The sequence below is a fragment of the Macaca nemestrina genome, chromosome 12, assembly GCF_043159975.1.
Source record: "Macaca nemestrina isolate mMacNem1 chromosome 12, mMacNem.hap1, whole genome shotgun sequence".
Taxonomy (NCBI): domain Eukaryota; kingdom Metazoa; phylum Chordata; class Mammalia; order Primates; family Cercopithecidae; genus Macaca; species Macaca nemestrina.
The window spans coordinates 118,861,979-118,881,707 of record NC_092136.1 but is presented as its reverse complement, the minus strand read 5'-3'; the positions used below and the strand labels follow the sequence as shown (position 1 = coordinate 118,881,707).

At 50.8% G+C, this 19,729-nt stretch overlaps 1 protein-coding gene and 1 long non-coding RNA gene across 12 annotated transcripts in view; one reads left to right on the top strand and one right to left on the bottom strand.

The window, feature by feature from the left end:
- The window catches only part of LOC139357606 (uncharacterized), a 17,856-nt gene extending 3,896 nt beyond the window's left edge, over positions 1 to 13,960 (bottom strand). The window contains exon 1 of one of the 3 annotated variants that reach the window (XR_011611109.1): positions 13,882 to 13,960. This is a non-coding gene — a long non-coding RNA (uncharacterized lncRNA). Of the gene's footprint in view, positions 1 to 19; positions 143 to 11,161; positions 11,256 to 13,881 lie in introns of those variants that run through there. The other 2 variants (XR_011611111.1, XR_011611110.1) reach the window with 2 other exon arrangements.
- On the top strand, positions 13,186 to 19,729 carry LOC105476388 (solute carrier family 37 member 4). 9 transcript variants are annotated; one of them, XM_011732271.3, is made up of 10 exons: positions 13,186 to 13,260; positions 14,494 to 14,836; positions 15,645 to 15,877; positions 16,200 to 16,443; positions 16,992 to 17,150; positions 17,395 to 17,480; positions 18,001 to 18,114; positions 18,326 to 18,391; positions 18,755 to 18,893; positions 19,008 to 19,729. In XM_011732271.3, exons 2-10 carry the CDS (start codon positions 14,689 to 14,691, stop codon positions 19,172 to 19,174), a joined length of 1,356 nt encoding a protein of 451 aa, XP_011730573.2. In that variant the 5' UTR covers positions 13,186 to 13,260; positions 14,494 to 14,688; the 3' UTR covers positions 19,175 to 19,729. The 9 variants fall into 9 exon arrangements, with proteins under 9 accessions (XP_011730573.2, XP_011730579.2, XP_011730576.2 ...); XM_011732274.2 differs by lacking the exon at positions 13,186 to 13,260 and adding an exon at positions 13,317 to 13,554; XM_011732275.3 differs by lacking the exon at positions 13,186 to 13,260 and adding an exon at positions 13,317 to 13,827.

Genomic DNA, 19,729 nt, shown 5'->3' with positions numbered 1-19,729 from the left:
CAGGCATGGTGGCTCATACCTGTCATCTTAACATTTTGGGAGGCCAAGATGGGAGGATCGCTTGAGGCCAGACCAGCCTGGGCAACAGCGAGACCCTGTCTCAAAAAAAAAAAAAAAAATCTGAGTGTGGGGATGTGTGCCTGTAGACCAAGCTACTTCGGAGACTGAGGCTGCAGGGTGGGTCCCTTGGGCCCAGGACTTTGAGGCTTCAGTGAGCTATGATCGTGTCACTGCACTCCAGCATGTGTGACAGTGAAAACCTCAAAAATGTTTGAATAATTATCAAAATGTTATTAACACTTTGGACTTAGTTGAGATTTGTATATGTATTTTTTTCATGGGAACAAAACACTGGTTTTATTTTACTGCTAACATTATTTGGACTCCTATATCCCAGGTATTTTTAGGTAACTTTTTTTTTTTTTTTTTTTTGAGACTGAGTCCTGCTCTGTTGCCCAGGCTGGAGTGTAATAGTGCGATCCAGGCTCACTGCAACCTCCGCCTCCCGGATTCAAGTGATTCTACTGCCTCAGCCTCCCGAGTAGCTGGGATTACTGGCACCCGCCACCATGCCCAGCTAATTTTTTTTTTTTTTTTTTTTTTTTTTTTTTTTGAGACGGAGTCTCGCTCTGTCGCCCAGGCTGGAGTGCAGTGGCGCAATCTCGGCTCACTGCAAGCTCCGCCTCCCGGGTTCACGCCATTCTCCTGCCTCAGCCTCCCGAGTAGCTGGGACTACAGGCGCCCGCCCCTGCGCCCGGCTAATTTTTTCTATTTTTAGTAGAGACGGGGTTTCACCATGGTCTCGATCTCCTGACCTTGTGATCCGCCCGCCTCGGCCTCCCAAAGTGCTGGGATTACAGGCGTGAGCCACCACGCCCGGCCAATTTTTTTTGTATTTTAGTAGAGACGGGATTTTGCCATGTTGGACAAGCTGGTCTCGAACTGACCTCAAGTGATCCACCTGCCTTGGGCTCCCAAAGTGCTGGGATTACAGGCTTGAGCCACTGCGCCCGGCCTAATCATGTACATATCTAAGCAGTTGTATACAGTATACAGGGTGTTCTGTCACCCAGACTGGAGTGCAATGGTGCCGTCTTGGCTCACTGCACCCGCGACCTCCCAGGCTCAAGCAATCCTCCCACTCAACCCTGTAGCAGAGACTACCTGGCTAATTTCTGTATTTTCTGGTGGAGATGGGGTTTCACCATGTTGCCCAGGCTGGTCTTGAACTCCTGGGCTCAAGTGATCTGCTTGCCTTGGCCTCCCAAAGTGCTGGGATTACAGGCATGAGCCACTGAGCCTAGCCCCGTTGTATTTACATTTAATAACCATGAAGGCCCAGCCAGGTGTGGTAGCTCACGCCTGTAATCCCAGCATTTTGGGAGGCCAAGGCAGGCGGATCACGAGGTCAGGAGATCGAGACCATCCTGGCTAAAACGGTAAAACTCCGTCTCTACTAAAAATACAAAAAGTCAGCCGGGCGTGGTGGCACCCGCCTGTAGTCCCAGCTGCTCGGGAGGCTGAGGCAGGAGAATCAAATGAACTCGGGAGGCTGAGGTTGCAGTGAACCGAGATCGTGCCACTGTACTTCAGCCTGGGTGACAGACTCATCTCAAAAAAAAATAACAATAACCATGAAGGTTGTCTTTTTTCTTCTCTAAAAGTTGAACAAGTCGGCCGGGCGCGGTGGCTCAAGCCTGTAATCCCAGCACTTTGGGAGGCCGAGACGGGCGGATCACGAGGTCAGGAGATCGAGACCATCCTGGCTAACACGGTGAAACCCCGTCTCTATTAAGAAATACAAAAAAGTAGCTGGGCGAGGTGGCGGGCGCCTGTAGTCCCAGCTACTCGGGAGGCTGAGGCCGGAGAATGGTGTGAACCCGGGAGGCGGAGCTTGCAGTGAGCTGAGATCCAGCCACTGCACTCCAGCCTGGGTGACAGCGAGACTCCGTCTCAAAAAAAAAATAAAATAAAAATAAAAATAAAAAAAATAAAAGTTGAACAAGTCACATAAGTTTTGAATGTGGAAGTTTTGTTTTGTTTTTTTTTTTTTTGGATGACATTTAGACAGTTTCAGATTCACAGCAGAAAGCAGAATTGAGCAGGAAGTACAGAGTTGCCATATAACTCCTGTCCCCACATATTGGATCTCCCCCAGAGTGGTACATTTGTTACAATCACTGAACTTACAATTTATTATCTCCCAAAGTTCTGTATGACACCATAATGGTGGGTACATATACATTTGTCAAAACCTATGGAATGTGCAACACCAAGACAACTGAAACTGTAGACTTGGGGCAAATATGATGTGTCAATGTAGGTTCCTCAGATGTAACACCTGTAGACCTCTGGTGTGAAATGTTTATCACGGGGGAAGCTGTGAGTGTATGGAGGAAGGGAATATACAGGAACTCTGTATTTTCCCCTCAAGTTTGCTGTGAACCTAAAAGTGCTCTTAAAAAAAAAGGCGGGGCTAAGTGCAGTGATTCATGGCTGTAATACCAGCATTTGGGGAGGCAGGAGTGGGAGGATCACTTGAGGCCAGGAGTTTGAGAACAGCCTGGACAACATAGCTAGACCTCATCTCTACAAAAAATAGTAGTCCTAGCTACTCAGGAGGCTGAGGCAGGAGGATCACTTGAGACTAGGAGCTCAAAGCTGCAGTAAACTGTGATCGTACCACTGCACTGCAGCCTGGGAGGCAGAGACCCTGACTCTTAAAAAAAAAAAAAAAAAGGCCAGGCGCGGTGGCTCAAGCCTGTAATCCCAGCACTTTGGGAGGCCGAGGCGGGCGGATCACAAGGTCAGGAGATCGAGACCACGGTGAAACCCCGTCTCTACTAAAAATACAAAAAATTAGCCGGGCGCGGTGGCGGGCGCCTGTAGTCCCAGCTACTCAGGAGGCTGAGGCAGGAGAATGGCGGGAACCCGGGAGGCGGAGCTTGCAGTGAGCCAAGATCGCGCCACTGCACTTCAGCCTGGGCAACAGCGTGAGACTCGGTCTCAAAAAAAAAAAAAAAAAAAAAAAGGCCCAGCACAGTGGCTCACACCTGTAATCCCAACAGTTTGGGAGGCCGAGGAGGGCTGATCACCTGTGGTCAAGAGTTCGAGACCAGCCTGCCTGGGCGACAAGAGCGAAACTCTGTCTCAAAAAAAAAAGGGGGGGGCTGGGCGCGGTGGCTCAAGCCTGTAATCCCAGCACTTTGGGAGGCCAAGACGGGTGGATCATGAGGTCAGGAGATCGAGCCCATCCTGGCTAACACAGTGAAACCCCATCTCTACTAAAAAATACAAAAAATTAACCTGGTGAGGTGGCGGGCGCCTGTAGTCCCAGCTGCTTGGGAGGCTGAGGCAGGAGAATGGCATGAACCCGGGAGGCAGAGCTTGCAGTGAGCCGAGATCCGGCCACTGCACTCCAGCCTGGGTGACAGAACGAGACTCCATCTCAAAAATAAATAATTAATTAATTAAAACATAGAAAGAAATAAAAAATTCATTTCTTTTGAAACAGGGTCTTACTCTGTCACCAAGGCTATTTATTTTTTTATTTTTATTTATTTATTTTTTTTTTTTGAGCTCTCAAAAGGGTGCCTGTAGTCCCAGCTACTTGGGAGGCTAAGGGAGGATAACGGCATGAACCCAGGAGGCAGAGCTTGCAGTGAGCCAAGATCACACCACTGCACTCCAGCCTGGGCGACAGAGTGAGACTCCATCTCAAAAAAAAAAAAAAATTAGCCGGGCATGGTGGTACGCGCCTGTAATCCCAGCTACTCAAAAGGTTGAGGCAAGAGAGTTGCTTGAACCCGGGAGGCTGAGGTTGCAGTGAGTCCAAATTGTGCCACCATACTCCAGCCTGGTGACAAAGTGAGACTCTGTCTCACAAAACAGAAACCCCCACAGCTAACAGCATACTCCATAGTAAAATATTGAAAACTTTCCCTCTAAGATCAGAAATAAGACAAGATTATTTTTAATCTTAAGAGCTAAAACTATAAAACTCTTAGAAGAAACTATATGGGAATTTGGATTTGGCAATTGATATGGTTTTGGAAATATGTCCCTTCCAAATCTCATGTTGAAAACTAGTCTCCAACATTAGAGGTGGGACCTGGTAGGAGGTATTTGGGTCATTGCAGTGAATCCCTCTTGCATGGCTTAGCACCATCCACTTGTGATGTGTGAACTCTTGCTTTGAGTTCACACAAGATTCTGGTTGTTGGGCTGGGCGCGGTGGCTCAAGCCTGTAATCCCAGCACTTTGGGAGGCCGAGACGGGTGGATCACAAGGTCAGGAGATCGAGACCATCCTGGCTAACACAGTGAAACCCCGTCTCTACTAAAAAATACAAAAAACTAGCCGGGCGAGCTGGCGGGCGCCTGTGGTCCCAGCTACTCGGGAGGCTGAGGCAGGAGAATGGCGTGAACCCGGGAGGCGGAGCTTGCAGTGAGCTGAGATCAGGCCAATGCACTCCAGCCTGGGCGACAGAGCGAGACTCCGCCTCAAAAAAAAAAAAAAAAAAAAAAAAGATTCTGGTTGTTTAAAAGTGTGTGGCAAGCCTCCCCAACCCAACCTCTCACCACTTGCTTACTCCTGTTTTTGCCATGTGACGAGCCTATTCCCACTTTCCCTTTTGCCATGATTGAAGGCTCCCTAAGGCTTCATCAGAGGTAGAGCAGATGCCAGCACCACGCTTCCTGTGAGGCCTGCAGAACCGTGAGCCAATTAAACCTCTTTTTTTTTGAGATGGAGTTTTGCTCTGTTTCCCAGGCTGGAGCGCACTGGCGCGATCTCAGCTCACTGTAGCCTCCGCCTCCCAGGTTCAAGCGATTCTCCTGCCTCGGCCTCCCGCGTAATCAGGATTACAGGCGCACCCTACCACACTCGGCTAATTTTTGTATTTTTATTAGAGACAGTGTTTCACCATGTTGGCCACGTTGATCTCGAGCTCCTGATCTTGTGATCTGCCCACCTCGGCCTCCCAAAGTGCTGAGATTACAGGCATGAGCCAGCATGCCAGGCCACAAACCTCATTTCTTTATAAATTACTTGGTCTCAGGTATTTGTGGATAGCAATGCAAGAATGGTTTAATATAATAATGATTTCATAAATATGACACTAAAAGTGTAACCTATTAGCATAGCATCAAAATGCATTTTGAAACATTTTTAGGCCGGGCGCGGTGGCTCAAGCCTGTAATCCCAGCACTTTGGGAGGCCGAGACGGGCGGATCACGAGGTCAGGAGATCGAGACCATCCTGGCTAACACGGTGAAACCCTGTCTCTACTAAAAAAAAAAATACAAAAAACTAGCCGGGCGCGGTGGCGGGCGCCTGTAGTCCCAGCTATTCGGGAGGCTGAGGCAGGAGAATGGCGTAAACCCGGGAGGCGGAGCTTGCAGTGAGCTGAGATCCGGCCACTGCACTCCAGCCTGGGTGACAGAGCAAGACTCCGTCTCAAAAAAAAAAAAAAAAGAAACATTTTTAAATTTTATTTTTAATCTTTTTCCTAGTATAATAAAATCCAGTTTTATAAAACTGTTTTTAGGCCGGGTGCAGTGGCTCACGCCTGTAATCCCAGCACTTTGGGAGGCAAAGGCGGGCGGATCACGAGGTCAGGAGATCCCCACTCCAAAAAAAAAACCAAAACTGTTTTTAACGTTTCCTTCTTAATCTCAGAATATAGCCTTAAAACATCCTTGAAAACTCTTTGAGCCGGGCGTGGTGGCTCACGCCTATAATCCCAACACTTTGGGAAGCCGAGGCAGGCGGATCTCAAGGTCAAGAGATCGAGACCATCCTGGCCAACATGGTGAAACCTTGTCTCTACTAAAAATACAATAAATTAGCTGCGCATGGTGGCGGGTGCCTGTAGTCCCAGCTACTCAGGAGGCTGAGGCAGGAGAATTGCTTAAACCTGGGCGGTGCCGGGCGCGGTGGCTCAAGCCTGTAATCCCAGCACTTTGGGAGGCTGAGATGGGCGGATCACAAGGTCAGGAGATCGAGACCATCCTGGCTAACACGGTGAAACCCCGTCTCTACTAAAAAATACAAAAAACTAGCCGGGCGAGGTGGCGGGCGCCTGTGGTCCCAGCTACTCGGGAGGCTGAGGCAGGAGAATGGCGTGAACCCGGGAGGCGGAGCTTGCAGTGAGCTGAGATCAGGCCACTGCACTCCAGCCTGGGCGACAGAGCCAGACTCAGTCTCAAAAAAAAAAAAAAAAAAAAACCTGGGCGGCAGAGGCTGCAGTGAGCCAAGTGCTTCTGCACTCCAGCCTGGAGACAGAGCGAAACTCCATCTCAAAAAAAGAAAAGAAAACTGAGCCGGGCGCAGTGGCTCACGCCTGTAATCCCAGCACTTTGCGAGTCCAAGGCGGGCAGATCACAAGGTCAGGAGATCAAGACCATCCTAGCTAACATGGTGAAACCTCGTCTCTACTAAAAATAAAAAAAATTAGCCGGGCGTGGTGACACACGCCTGTAGTTTCAGCTACATGGGAGGCTGAGGCAGGAGAATTGCTTGAACCTGGGATGCAGAGGTTGCAATGAGCCAAGATGGCACCACTGCACTCCAGCCAGGGCGGCAGAGCGAGACTCTGAGACTCAGTCTCAAAAAACAAACAAACAAACAAACAGTTTGTTTCCCTCCCCACCAGGCACTCCCATGCACAACACTCACTTCTCTAATTATGTGCTTGCTCAGAAAATCCAGTGGCTACTTTTTTTTTTTTTTTTTTGAGGTGGAATCTCGCTCTGTTACCCAGGCTGGAGTGCAGTGGCACGATCTCGGCTCACTGCAACCACCACCTTCCAGGTTCAAACGATTCTCCTACATCAGCCTCCCAAGTATCTGGGATTACAGGTGCTTGCCACCACGCCTGGCTAATTTTTTTGTATTTTTAGTAGATACAGGGTTTTGCCATGTTGGCCAGGCTGGTCTCAAACTCCTGACCTTAGGTGATCCGCCCGCCTCGGCCTTCCAAAGTGCTGGAATTACAGGCGTGAGCCACCATGCCTGACATATATATATATATATATATATATATATATTTTTTTTTTTTTTAGTGACAAGGTCTTACTCTGTCACCCAGGCTAGAGTCCAGTAATGTGATCATCACTACAGCCTCAACTTCTTGGGCTCAAGCAATTCTCCCACCTCAGCCTCCAAAGTAGCTGGGACTGCAGGTGTGTGCCACCATTTTAATTTTTAGTAGAGACAAGGTTTCTCTATGCTTCCCAAGCTGGTCTCAAACTCCTGAGCTCAAGCAATCCTTCCGCCTCTGCCTCCCAGTGTTGGGATTACAAGCATGAGCCATCTTATTCAGACAGGGCCTAATTTTGAAACAAGCCAGTAATAAAGACTCAGCTACGGAATCCTACTGTTTCTCCTGTTTCGGGGGAGTCATGAACAATTAATCCAAAACCACCAGGTAGGAGTCAAGATGATGCCAGCTGGGCTTCCAGACAAGAAATTACTCAAGAGAGCTATCAGAACAAGACACGCAGACACCCTCCTGTACCACTCCCATGTTTCCCATACCAAGTTTTTCTTATAAAATCTCTTCACTGAGCCCAAAAAGCTGAAAGAGTCTTTTAAAGGCATGAGTCTGGCCATATCCCAACTGTTAGCATTTGATTAATAAATCTGCTCTCTGTAGGCCAGGCGCAGTGGTTCACATCTGTAATCTCAGCACTTTGGGAGGCTGAAGTGGGTGGATCACTTGAGGCCAGGAGTTTGAGACTAGCCTGGCCAACATGGTGAAACCCTGTCCATACTAAAAATACAAAAATTGGCTGGGCGCAGTGGCTCATGCCTGTAATTCCAGCACTTTGGGAGGCCGAGGCAGGCGGATTACCTGAGGTCAGGAGTTCGAGACCAGCCTGGGCAACATGGTGAAGCCCCCATCTCAATTAAAAATACAAAACTTAGTCGGGTGTGGTGGCACACGCCTGTAATCCCAGCTACTCGGGAGGCTGAGGCAGGGGAATCACTTGAACCCAGGAGGTGGAGGTTGCAGTGAGCCAAGATCGTACCACCATACTCCAGCCTGGCGACAGAGTGAGACTCTGTCTCAACAAAAAAAAAAAAAAGAAAGAAAGAAAGAAAATAAAAGAAAATAAAAGAAAAAAGAAAACTAGTGTTGATGAGGCTGTAGAGGAATTAAAACTCTCACATGGCTGGGTGTAGTGGCTCACGCCTATAATCCCAGCACGATGGGAGGCTGAGGTGAGAGGATCACTTGAGCCCAAGTGCTCGAGACCAGTCTGGGCAACATAGTGAGACCCCCATCTCTACAAAAAATAAAAATTAAAAATTAGCCAAGCATGACAGCTGAGATTATTCTGGTGGTTACTCTTTAATTATTATTATTATTTTTTTATTTTTTTTTTTTTTGAGACGGAGTCTCGCTCTGTCGCCCGGGCTGGAGTGCAGTGGCCGGATCTCAGCTCACTGCAAGCTCCGCCTCCCGGGTTTACGCCATTCTCCTGCCTCAGCCTCCCGAATAGCTGGGACTACAGGCGCCCGCCACCTCGCCCGGCTAGTTTTTTGTATTTTTTTTAGTAGAGACGGGGTTTCACCGTGTTAGCCAGGATGGTCTCGATCTCCCGACCTCGTGATCCGCCCGCCTCGGCCTCCCAGAGTGCTGGGATTACAGGCTTGAGCCACCGCGCCCGGCCACTCTTTAATTATTAAGACCTATTCTTATGTTTATTTTTTCTGTCAATTCCTTAAACTTTCAAAATTGATATTATCCCCCTTTACCAAATAAATTCCTCAGTATTAATTTATCAAGTTACCTCTCCCATGTTGATACCATCTCTAATTTTCTTTGCTTTTTTTTTTTTTTCTTTTTTGAGATGGAGTCTTGCTCTGTCGCTCAGGCTGGAGTGCAGTGGTGCGATCTCGGCTCACTGCAACCTCCGCCACCAGAATTCAAGCGATTCTCTTGCCTCAGCCTCCAGAGTAGCTAGGCTAACAGGCGCATACTACCATGCCCAGCTAATTTTTGTATTTTTAGTAGAGACAGGGTTTCACCATGTTGACCAAAATGTTCTCAATCTCCTGACTTTGTGATCTGCCTGCCTCAGCCTCCCAAAGTCTTGGGATTACAGGCGTGAGCCGCCGTGCCCAGCCTATATATATATATATATCTTTTTTTTTTTTTTTTTTTTTTTGAGATGGAGTTTTACTCTTGTTGCCCAGGCTGGAGTGCAATGGCACGATCTCAGTTCACTGCAACCTCCGCCTACTGGGTTCAAGCGATTCTCCTGCCTCAGCCTCCCGGGTAGCTGGGATTACAGGCATGCACCACCATGCTTGGCTAATTTTGTATTTTTTTCAGTAGAGACGGGGTTTCACCATGTTGGCCAGGCTGGTCTCGAACTCCTGACCTCAGGTGATCTGCCCACCTTGGCCTCCAAAAGTGCTAGGATTACAGCATGAGCCTCTGCACTCAGCCTTTTGTTTGTTTTTTTAAACAGAGTCTTGCTCTGTAGCCTGGGCGCAGTGCAAAGTCTCAAAGATGGCTCACTGCAGCCTCAAACTCCTGAGCTCAAGTGATCCTCCTGCCCCAGCCTTCCAAGTAGCTGGTGATACAGAGCTGGCAAGTCTCAAAATTGGGGCTTAGCCCAGAAGGGATCTTGGCTTCTCCCAGGAAAGAATCAAGGGCAATATGGTGGTAAAAGAAAGCAATTTGCAACTTCATCGAAGCAGCAGAGTACAGCAGCAATAGCAAGGTGCTACTCCTTGCAGAGCAAGGTTAACCCACACGCAGTGTGCCCAGAGTAGCAGCATATGGCCTGTTAGCAGCTGTATTTCTACCCACTTCATGTGTCTGTGTGTGTGTGTTTTTAAGTATATAACCACTTTTAATTACTTGCAAATTAAGGGTGGGTTATTCAGAGCTTTCTAGAAAAGGGGCAGGAAGTGTATGAAACCATATATAGTAACTTTCAAGTCGTTGCCATGGCGTGTTGCCATGGAATTTGTACACTGTCATGGCGCTGGTGGGAGTCTCTTATGTTAATGAGCAGTGAGGGCAACTAGAGGTCACTTTTGTCACCATCTGCTGATTTTGGTGGGCTTCTTCACTGTACCTTGTTTCTTTTTTTTTTTTTTTTTTTTTTTTTTTTTTGAGACGGAGTCTCGCTGTGTCTCCCAGGCTGGAGTGCAGTGGCGTGATCTCGGCTCACTGCAAGCTCTGCCTCCCGGGTTCACGCCATTCTCCCGCCTCAGCCTCCCAAGTAGCTGAGACTACAGGCGCCCGCCACCACGCCCGGCTAGTTTTTTGTATTTTTAGTAGAGATGGGGTTTCACCATGTTAGCCAGGATAGTCTCGATCTCCTGACCTCGTGATCCACCCGCCTCGGCCTCCCAAAGTGCTGGGATTACAGGCTTGAGCCACCGCGCCCGGCCACTGTACCTTGTTTCTATCAGATCCTGCTCCAGCCAGCAGGGTCCTGGCCAGGGTCATGACTAGGGTTGGGAAAACAAGTCCTGCTGATTCCTACCTCCCTGGAACTACAGGCACATGCTACCACACCCATTCAGTTTTTAAATTTTTTATCTATAAGAGATCATGTTTTGTTGCCCAGACTGGTCTCTAACTCCTGGCCTCAATCACAATTATTTTAAAATCTATTCAGCTTTAAGGCCGAGCACAGTGGCTCACGCCTGTAATCCCAGCACTTAGGGGGGCAGAAGCTGGCAGATCACTAGAGGCCAGGAGTTCAAGACCAGCCTGGTCAACATGGAAAAACCCTGTCTGTACTAGAAATACAAAAATGATCTGGGCGCTGTGGTGCACGCCTATAGTCCCAGCTCCTTGGGACTCCTGCTGAGGCAGGAGAATCCCTTGAACTTGGGAGGCAGAATTTGCAGTGAGCCCAGATCGCACCACTGTACTCCAGCCTTGGTGACAGAGTGAGACTGTCAAAAAAAAAAAAAAGATAATTTGAGGTTTTGGATTATGTTATCTTCCTTCAGAAAGAAATTACTTTTGCTGGCCAGGCATGGTGGCTCACGCCTGTAATCCCAGCAGTTTGGGAGGCCAAGGTGGGTGGATTACCTGAGGTCAGGAGTTCGAGACCAGCCTGACAAACTTGGTGAAACCCCATCTCTACTAAAAATACAAAAATTAGCCAGGCATGGTGGCACGTACCTGTAATCCTAGCTACTCAGGAGTCTGAGGCAGGAGAATCTCTTGAATCTGGGAGGTGGATGTTGTGAGCTGAGATTGCTTCACTTCTCCAGCCTGGGCAACAGAATAAAACTCAGTCAAGAACCCCGGAGATGGAGGTTGCAGTGAGCTGAGATCACTCCATTTCCAAAATAAAACGATAGGGCTGTTAATTTAGGTGGTAGTTACAGGGGTATTAATATATGTAAAAAATTATTAAGTTGTACATGTAAGATTCCTGCACTTTTTGTATTTTATTATGTGTATGTTAATCTTAAAAATAAAAGGGGAGAAAAACTTGATGGCTCTGTACTCCTCTATTAGGTAAAGAAAGAATCTGTTCTGGTTTGCTTTTGGAGACACTGTTTCCTGGTCCTCTGATCTACCTGGCTGAAAGCACAGTGCCTGGTACAAACTAGGCTCCTGCTCAGTTTTGAATTAACGAAGTTCAGTGACATTGCCATTCTTTTTTTTTTTTTTTTGGACAGGGTCTTGCTCTGTCGCCCAGGCTGGAGCGCAGTGGCACGATCTCAGCTCACTGCAACCTCTGCTTCCCAGGTCCAAGCAATTCTCCTGCCTCAGCCTCCCCAGTAACTGGGATTTCAGACGTGCAGCACCAAGCCTGGCTAATTTTGGTATTTTTAGTAGAGACAGGGTTTCACCATGTTGGCCAGGCTGGTTTCAAACTCCTGACCTCAAGTGATCTGCCTGCGTTGGCCTCCCAAAGTGCTGGGATTACAAGCATGAGCCATCAGGTCCGGCCTGTCATCCTATTTTATCTCATCTCCTCCTCCTCCCTTCTCCGACCACCTTCTCTAGAGTAAAAGATCTTTGCTCTCAATTTTGGAACACTTAAAATTCCTTCAGTCACTCTTGTTAGGAAGATATAAGGGAAGAGAGCGAGAGACAGGAGGCAACTTAACGGCCAAACAGGATTATTCACAGGAATAAGCCTGCGAGGGGTTCCAGTCAGGAGTCTGGCTGAGACCCTGATCGCTTACAAGCTGAGGCTTTTATATTGGGGAGGGGTTGGGAAGCGCTGGCTGATTGGGACTGTTGGGGACTTTGTTAGGCTATGTTATCTTCTGTTGAAGCTATGGGCAGGGTTAACATTTGTTTTGTCATCATTGTTGTAAAATAGCATCACTACTGTTACTCCTCACAACTCTTACCTGGGATCAGTGAAAACCACTGTTGTTGAGAACTCTTACAGAATTTCTGAGCTCTTATCTAAATCATCTGTCGAGTCTTTGCAATGACCTACCAGGCTGGTAGGAAACCGGGGCTCATAGTAATTAACCAAGGTCACACTGTTAGAATGCTGTGGGTCTGGGACTAGAATTTGATATTTACTCTGGGCCCCGTCTCTGTCCCCAACGATCAAACCACAAGTTAAAATTCCAAATTGTGGGCCGGGCGCGGTGGCTCACGCCCGTAATCCCAACACTTTGGGAGGCCGAGGCGGGCGGATCACGAGGTCAGAAGATCGAGACCATCCTGGCTAACACGGTGAAACCCCGTCTCCACCAAAAATACAATAAATTAGTCTGGCGTGGTGGTGGGCGCCTGTAGTCCCAGCTATTCGGAAGGCTGAGGCAGGAGAATGGCGTGAACCTGGGAGGCGGAGCTTGCAGTGAGCTGAGATCGTGCCACTGCACTCCAGCGTGGACGAGAAAGCGAGACTCCGTCTCAAAAAAAAAAAAAAAAAAAAAAGGAAAGAAAAAAAATGCTGTGTTATCTTACAACACCTTTCCCAGACTGTGAGCAACTTGGGAACAATGATTATCCACCTCAGTGTTCCATGTGTTTTGTAGAGGAGGGCACTCACTAAAAACATGGTTTGCTGAATGCAACCACTTAAGAATTGGACATGCCGTGCTCAACCCCTAAGGGGCGCTGTGCTGGTCCAAGGAGCAGCGTGACCGGCGGAAGGGAGTAAGTCGATGTCCCCGGCATGTGGCGCGGAGAACTCCACTTGCCGGCAAGCGAAGAAGCAGGAGAAGACCACGCCCCCGCTCGTCGCGCATGCGCAGCCTTCGCTGGCTCCGCCCCGTCCTATTCGGGCTCCTGCCTCTGTTCAGGTAGGGGCGGTATGCGGGGGAGGGGCGTCACCTGAGGGCGGGGCTCTCAGGTCTTGGGGCTCCATTGTTGGCTAACCCCAACTTCCGATACGACCCGGAGCTGTTCCTGCAGTTCCGGAGACAATTCATGGGTCTTGGGGGCACCGAGACGCTGCCCCTGACCAGCACAAGACCCCTTTCTATGGCGCCAGTCCTGTGGTCTCCGCACCTCTCCAGCTCCTGCACCCCCAGACCCGTGGTTTCCAGCCGCACAATCGCGTGTCCTGAGTAGCGTGAGGACACGCGGCTGGGCAGGTGCCAGGAGCCCGCCGCCTCTCCTCCTCCCCCGCCCGCCGCCTGGCCCTCCCCTACCAGGCTGAGCCTCTGGGTGCCAGAAGCGCGGGGCCTCCGGGGGAATACGTGCGGTCCCTCGCTCCGCGTGCGCCTACGCCTTCTGCTCCAGTTGCTTTACCAATTGAGCGGAAAAGCCGGGGCATGTTGCCGGGGCCCTGGGCGGGACTGTTGTGCACCTTCCCGCCCACGGGCTGCCCAGTCCCTCTGCTTGCGGCCCCTGCCAACGTCCCCCAGGTTGGAAACCAGACCCTGCAGCCCCCAGCCAGCCCAAAGGAAGCCCAGACTGACGTCGTAGGGTAATGGGGATCCAGAGGTAGCTCTGTGGGGCCCCATCAGAGCTTAGCAGGACTTTCTGTGTGACACCGTGGGACCTGAACTGGGGAGGTCCCCTTTGCTTAGAATTACAGGGGGCAACTGTAGGAAACAATTACATCTATTATGTGCTAAGGATTGAGAGTTCCATGGATTGAGGCCCTCTCTAGAAGGCTTAGAAGTGGGGTAGACGGGGTGTGTGTCTGACTTTGTGTTTTGCTGGGGTGGTGGTGAGTGGGTGTAGAAACTAACCTAGTGCCAAGTGCAGTGTCTGTCAACTAGTAAGTTAATAAACCTTCCATGAATGAATGAGAAGGTTCTGTGACTGAGGGAGCAGGGCTAGAGAGGGCATCTCTGCTCATCCCCCCCCCCCCCCGCCTCCCCTGGGCTCATGCAGACAAAAGTAATTAGGTTGAACCTTTAATCAAAGCTGGTTTCACAGGCAAGCAGACATGATAGAGGAGGTAAAGGCAGAAATCCTGGGGACACAGGGTGCTGGCCTGGCTCACAGGCATGCCTCCTTCTGGGACCTCCTCCACCCCCTGCAGTTTGGTGATCAGTAATCTCTTGTTTTCTTGTTTCCCTCAGGACACTGGGTCCCCTAGGAGCCTCCCCAGGCTTAATGATTGTCCAGGAGGTGGCTATAAAGGGAGCCTGGGAGGCTGGGTGGAGGAGGGAGCAGAAAAAATCCAACTCAGCAGATCTGGGAACTGTGAGAGTGGCAAGCAGGAGCTGTGGTCAAAGGCTGTGCGTCTTGGCTGGTAGGGCCTGCTCTTTTCTACCATGGCAGCCCAGGGCTATGGCTATTATCGCACTGTGATCTTCTCGGCCATGTTTGGGGGCTACAGCCTGTATTACTTCAATCGCAAGACCTTCTCCTTTGTCATGCCATCATTGGTGGAAGAGATCCCTTTGGACAAGGATGATTTGGGTGAGCCCTGAAACAGCAGGGTGGTGGGCCTGGGGACACAGAACCAGCAGGACACACTGGGTGTTTGTGTACGGGCATGTCGTGTGGGTGGAGTGTCTGTGCAGTAGAGGCCAGGTGCCAGAAAAAGAGGCTCTGAGATCCATGGATGTGGGTGCATGCAGGGCTAAGGAGGGCTGCTTATTTGATGTGTGTGGATGTGTGTGCGCATGCCCCTGGAGGCACTGTTTATTCTGAGAGTGTCTGGGGGCTTCTGAGCATGGTTTTCACATCTGTTTGGGTGCATGTGGAGGCTTCAGGGTGAGTGCTGGCTACTGACACTGTGAGCACTGGAAACTAAAAAGTTGGCACAATGACTTCATGTGGCCTGGCATGCTACCCTTCAGGAGGGACAGGGTCCCTGACTCCAATCCTGAGCCCTTCGCCCCATGTTGGGTGGTGGAGCAACAGAACTGCTAGAGGCCCGGGGTTGGCATCCAGGGTGAGGTGGGAAATCCCATATGCAAATCCCAGGGATGGGGAGCTGCCATGTCCTGCTCTCTTTTTGTTCCCTGACAACTGTAGCTGAGAATCATGGGTCAGTCTGGGGCTAGTGCTGATGGTGAGGCAGGAGAAGTGGCAGAAGTAGTAGGGCCCCATGTGTGAGTGTCCGATTGCAGCGCAGGCTCCTCCTGTTCCTCTGGGAAGTAACCTGTCTCACCCCACTGGGCACCCCTACACACCTGACCCCATGCCTTCTTCCATTGCTCCCGTGTTTCTCCCCTGGTCCCTAACCCCTAAGTGTACTGTTCCCTGCTCCCCTCCCCTGCAGGGCTCATCACCAGCAGCCAGTCAGCAGCTTATGCTATCAGCAAGTTTGTCAGTGGAGTGCTGTCTGACCAGATGAGTGCTCGCTGGCTCTTCTCTTCTGGGCTGCTCCTGGTTGGCCTGGTCAACATATTCTTTTCCTGGAGCTCCACAGTACCTGTCTTTGCTGCCCTCTGGTTCCTTAATGGCCTGGCCCAGGGGCTGGGCTGGCCCCCATGTGGGAAGGTCCTGAGGAAGGTGAGTGTTTCCAAAGAGCCTGTTTGGATTGTCATAGAGGATGCCTAAAGAGCATGTGGGAGCGCCCCTTCTTACCCACCACCTCCATACCCAACCCAGAGCAGGTTCCTGAGCAGTTCCTGGCCAGCTCCTATTGCTTGTCAAGATATTTTAGGAGGCTGAGAGTGGTGGGATCAGGTGGCAGAGGAGGGAACTGCCCTGCCAAACAGAAGCGCCCTCTCCCTCTTCCCTGTAATGTGAGCTTCTAGGGCTGCCCCACCTGACCCCACCCTCAACATGGGCAGTAGGCTGGGCACCTATGTTGTTGCTCTCTGCCCCACAGTGGTTTGAGCCATCTCAGTTTGGCACTTGGTGGGCCATCCTGTCAACCAGCATGAACCTGGCTGGAGGGCTGGGCCCTATCCTGGCAACCGTCCTCGCCCAGAGCTACAGCTGGCGCAGCACGCTGGCCCTGTCTGGGGCACTGTGTGTGGTTGTCTCCTTCCTCTGTCTTCTGCTCATCCACAATGAACCTGCTGATGTCGGACTCCGCAACCTGGACCCCACACCCTCTAAGGGCAAGAAGGGTAAGCCCCCACCCAAGCCAACCACTGGGGCACTCATTCAGCAGGCAGATTTTTGTTGAAGACTAGGCGTTTGCCTGGTCCTATGCTAGTCAGTGGATGTGGGGGAAGGAGTGGTAACGAAGGCTGCATGGGGAGTGAGCAAAACTCCATCCCAAGAGGCAGTTAAATACTGGACAAGTGGCAGAGCCAGCAAGAGCTGTGACTCATGTTATTTTCTGGCCTTTCCTCACAACAGCACAGACTTCCCTGTCCTGGATAGATAGAATCATGAGCTTTAGTGGTTTAGGCCTGTTTGATCCTGTTTGTCTTTCATTCATTGAGCTTGGTCCTTAAGTGGCTTGGTCCTCCCTGGTCCTGTTTCTCTTTCATTCATTGAGCTTGCAGAGGAGAAGGGGAGAGGAGAGCAGTGGGGTGAGGGAATACCCTTCACGTTGATCCTGGCTGGGCAGATGGACTCTGCCCCTGTAGCTGGTTAATGAATGTTGGGGGCTCAGGTTGGGGAGAGCAGTCAGAGCCGAGCCTGACACCCAGCCTCTTCCTACCTCCAGGCTCCTTGAAGGAGGAGAGCACCCTACAGCAGCTGCTGCTATCCCCTTACCTGTGGGTGCTCTCCACTGGTTACCTTGTGGTGTTTGGAGTAAAGACCTGCTGTACTGACTGGGGCCAGTTCTTCCTTATCCAGGAGAAAGGACAGTCAGCCCTTGTAGGTAAGATGAGCATGGGGACAAGGGTGGGCATAAGGAGCAGGAACCAATGCAGGGGATGGAAATTCAGGCCTTGCTTCCCTTTATCCTATTTGTTCTTTGAGGCCGGGCACTACTCAGGCAGCTATGGCCAGTCACCCATGGGAACCCTGTACCTCTCCAGGTTTAAGCCACTGTGGGACAACCCCAATGTGTAACACCCTCCCACCCTTCCCTTCCCTCTTCCTACCACAACTCCCCACTGCAGGTAGCTCCTACATGAGTGCCCTGGAAGTTGGGGGCCTTGTAGGCAGCATCGCAGCTGGCTACCTGTCAGACCGGGCCATGGCAAAGGTGAGTGGGCAGAAGGGACAGGAAGGAGGAGGGTCCCTTTCAGTCTTCACAGCATGGCTGAGACAGGCACTGGAGAGATGGGAGTCCCAGGGCACAGGCAGGTTGGCATCTGCTGGTTTAGACCGGGTGAGGAGGGAACGATTCCGGGCTGGTCTTAGCTTTCCTACAGTTGTGGAGGTAAGCTCTTGGGAGAATTTTAACTGATGTGAAGGATAGCCAGAATATTTCTTAACTTAGCTATAGGTTTCTCCACAGCCCCAGGAAAACGGGCTGGGAACAGACTAGGTGCACTCCCCAGCACGTGTCCTAGACCTGCCCCATGGGGGAGGAAGGGATGTTGTGGAGTTTGGCCTCAGAATGTAATGAGCAGGTCCCAGGGCCTCCCAGAGCTGCCCAGGGCCAAGAACTGAGGTGGGATTGCCAAAGACCTGTCAGCAGAGTCCCTGCTGTATCAGAGTCCAGGGATGGGGGTTCTCTGCCCTGTTCTGAGGGTGTGACATTGCCGGGACTGTATCCATAGGCGGGACTGTCCATCTACGGGAACCCTCGCCATGGCCTGTTGCTGTTCATGATGGCTGGCATGACAGTGACCATGTACCTCTTCCGGGTAACAGTGACCAGTGACTCCCCCAAGGTAATTAAGAAAGGCCTGGCTCACAGCAGGGCACAAGGAGAGAAGGCAAGGGCCACTGACTCTCTCTTCCTCTCCTGGCTGTAGCCTGGGCCAATCTTTTCTTTGCCTCTCAGATTTCCTTTTCAGTTCTGATTGGACCGTTCCTCTCTGTGTCTGGGTTCTCCTCCTCCACTCTGGGCCTGGTTTTCTTTTCTTCCCTGTGCTCCTCTAGGACGTTGCTTTCTGGACTCCGGCTCTTCACCCTCTCGCAGAGCTCACAGGCTTTACAGAGCATGAGGTGCCTTAAAGATACCTCTGGTTTTTCTCCTAGTCTGTCTTACCTTTGTCCTACCCCTTTGCCTTACCCCTAGCCAGTCCAATTTGTGTGAATCCTGAGGACAGCCTCTAGCTCGGAGGGATGACTTCTGTACCTCCTTTCCTTGCCCACCTAGGTCCCAGGGTTTGCTCAATGTGGCATCTGCTACTCTAGCTCTGTACTGTCAATTGTGTTGGGGAGTGGGAGGAAAAGGGTCACTTACTTACTGTCCCTTTATGACTCCCGTTTGTTCCTGGGGACCAAGCCTCCTTCCTCGCTTTGGCAGCGGTGGGCAGGCAGGTCAGCTTTCCAACTCTGAATGCCACTCCACTCTGCCCTTGGCAGCTCTGGATCCTGGTATTGGGAGCTGTATTTGGTTTCTCCTCGTATGGTCCCATTGCCCTGTTTGGAGTCATAGCCAACGAGAGTGCCCCTCCCAACTTGTGTGGCACCTCCCACGCCATTGTGGGACTCATGGCCAATGGTAAGTGTTACTTTCTAGAGTCTCTCCCTCACCCCGACCCGTGCTTTGCATATAAACCAGTGAGAAGCTGGAGCTAGCACCACTGGCTTAGGTTCATCCCCTTCCTCCTGACAGTGGGCGGCTTTCTGGCTGGGCTGCCCTTCAGCACCATTGCCAAGCACTACAGCTGGAGCACAGCCTTCTGGGTGGCTGAAGTGATTTGTGCAGCCAGCACAGCTGCCTTCTTCCTCCTACGAAACATCCGCACCAAGATGGGCCGAGTGTCCAAGAAGGCTGAGTGAAGAGAGTCCAGGTTCCAGAGCACCATCCCACGGTGGCCTTCCCCCTGCACACTGTAGGGGGGAGAAAAGGCGGGGCCTGCTTGGCTAGCCCTGAACCTTTCACTTTCCATTTCTGCGCCTTTTCCCTCACCCAGGTGGCGCTGGAAGCTATCAGTGGCTAGTGAGGTCCCAGTTTCCCCGGTCCTATGCTTTATTTAAAAGATAACCTTTGGCCTTAGACTCCATTAGCTCCTATTTCCTGCCTGCAGACAAACAGAAAACTTCTGCAGTCAGGAAGCCTCCTGTACCCTTCTTTTCCTAGGCCCCATCCTGTCCCCATCCTACCCCATCCCCACCTGAAGTGAGGCTATCCCTGCAGCTGCAGGGCACTAATGGCCCTTGACTTCTGCTGGGCCCTAAGTCCTCTCAGCAGTGGGCGACAGCTGTTGCCAATACCTCAGACTCCAGGGAAAGAGAGGCGGCTATCACTCTCACTGTACCACTAGGTGCAGTTGGGTATAGGTGGGAAGAAAAGATGACTTGTTATAGGAGATTAAAACTAGATTTGATACTGAA

Excerpts from the sequence above, each read along its gene's own strand:
- LOC105476388 (XM_011732271.3), top strand. The coding sequence starts at position 14,689 with ATGGCAGCCCAGGGCTATGGCTATTATCGCACTGTGATCTTCTCGGCC. Across the intron at positions 18,392-18,754 it reads CAGGCTTTACAGAGCATGAG|CTCTGGATCCTGGTATTGGG; the intron begins GTGCCTTAAAGA and ends TGCCCTTGGCAG. Across the intron at positions 18,894-19,007 it reads TGTGGGACTCATGGCCAATG|TGGGCGGCTTTCTGGCTGGG; the intron begins GTAAGTGTTACT and ends TCCTCCTGACAG.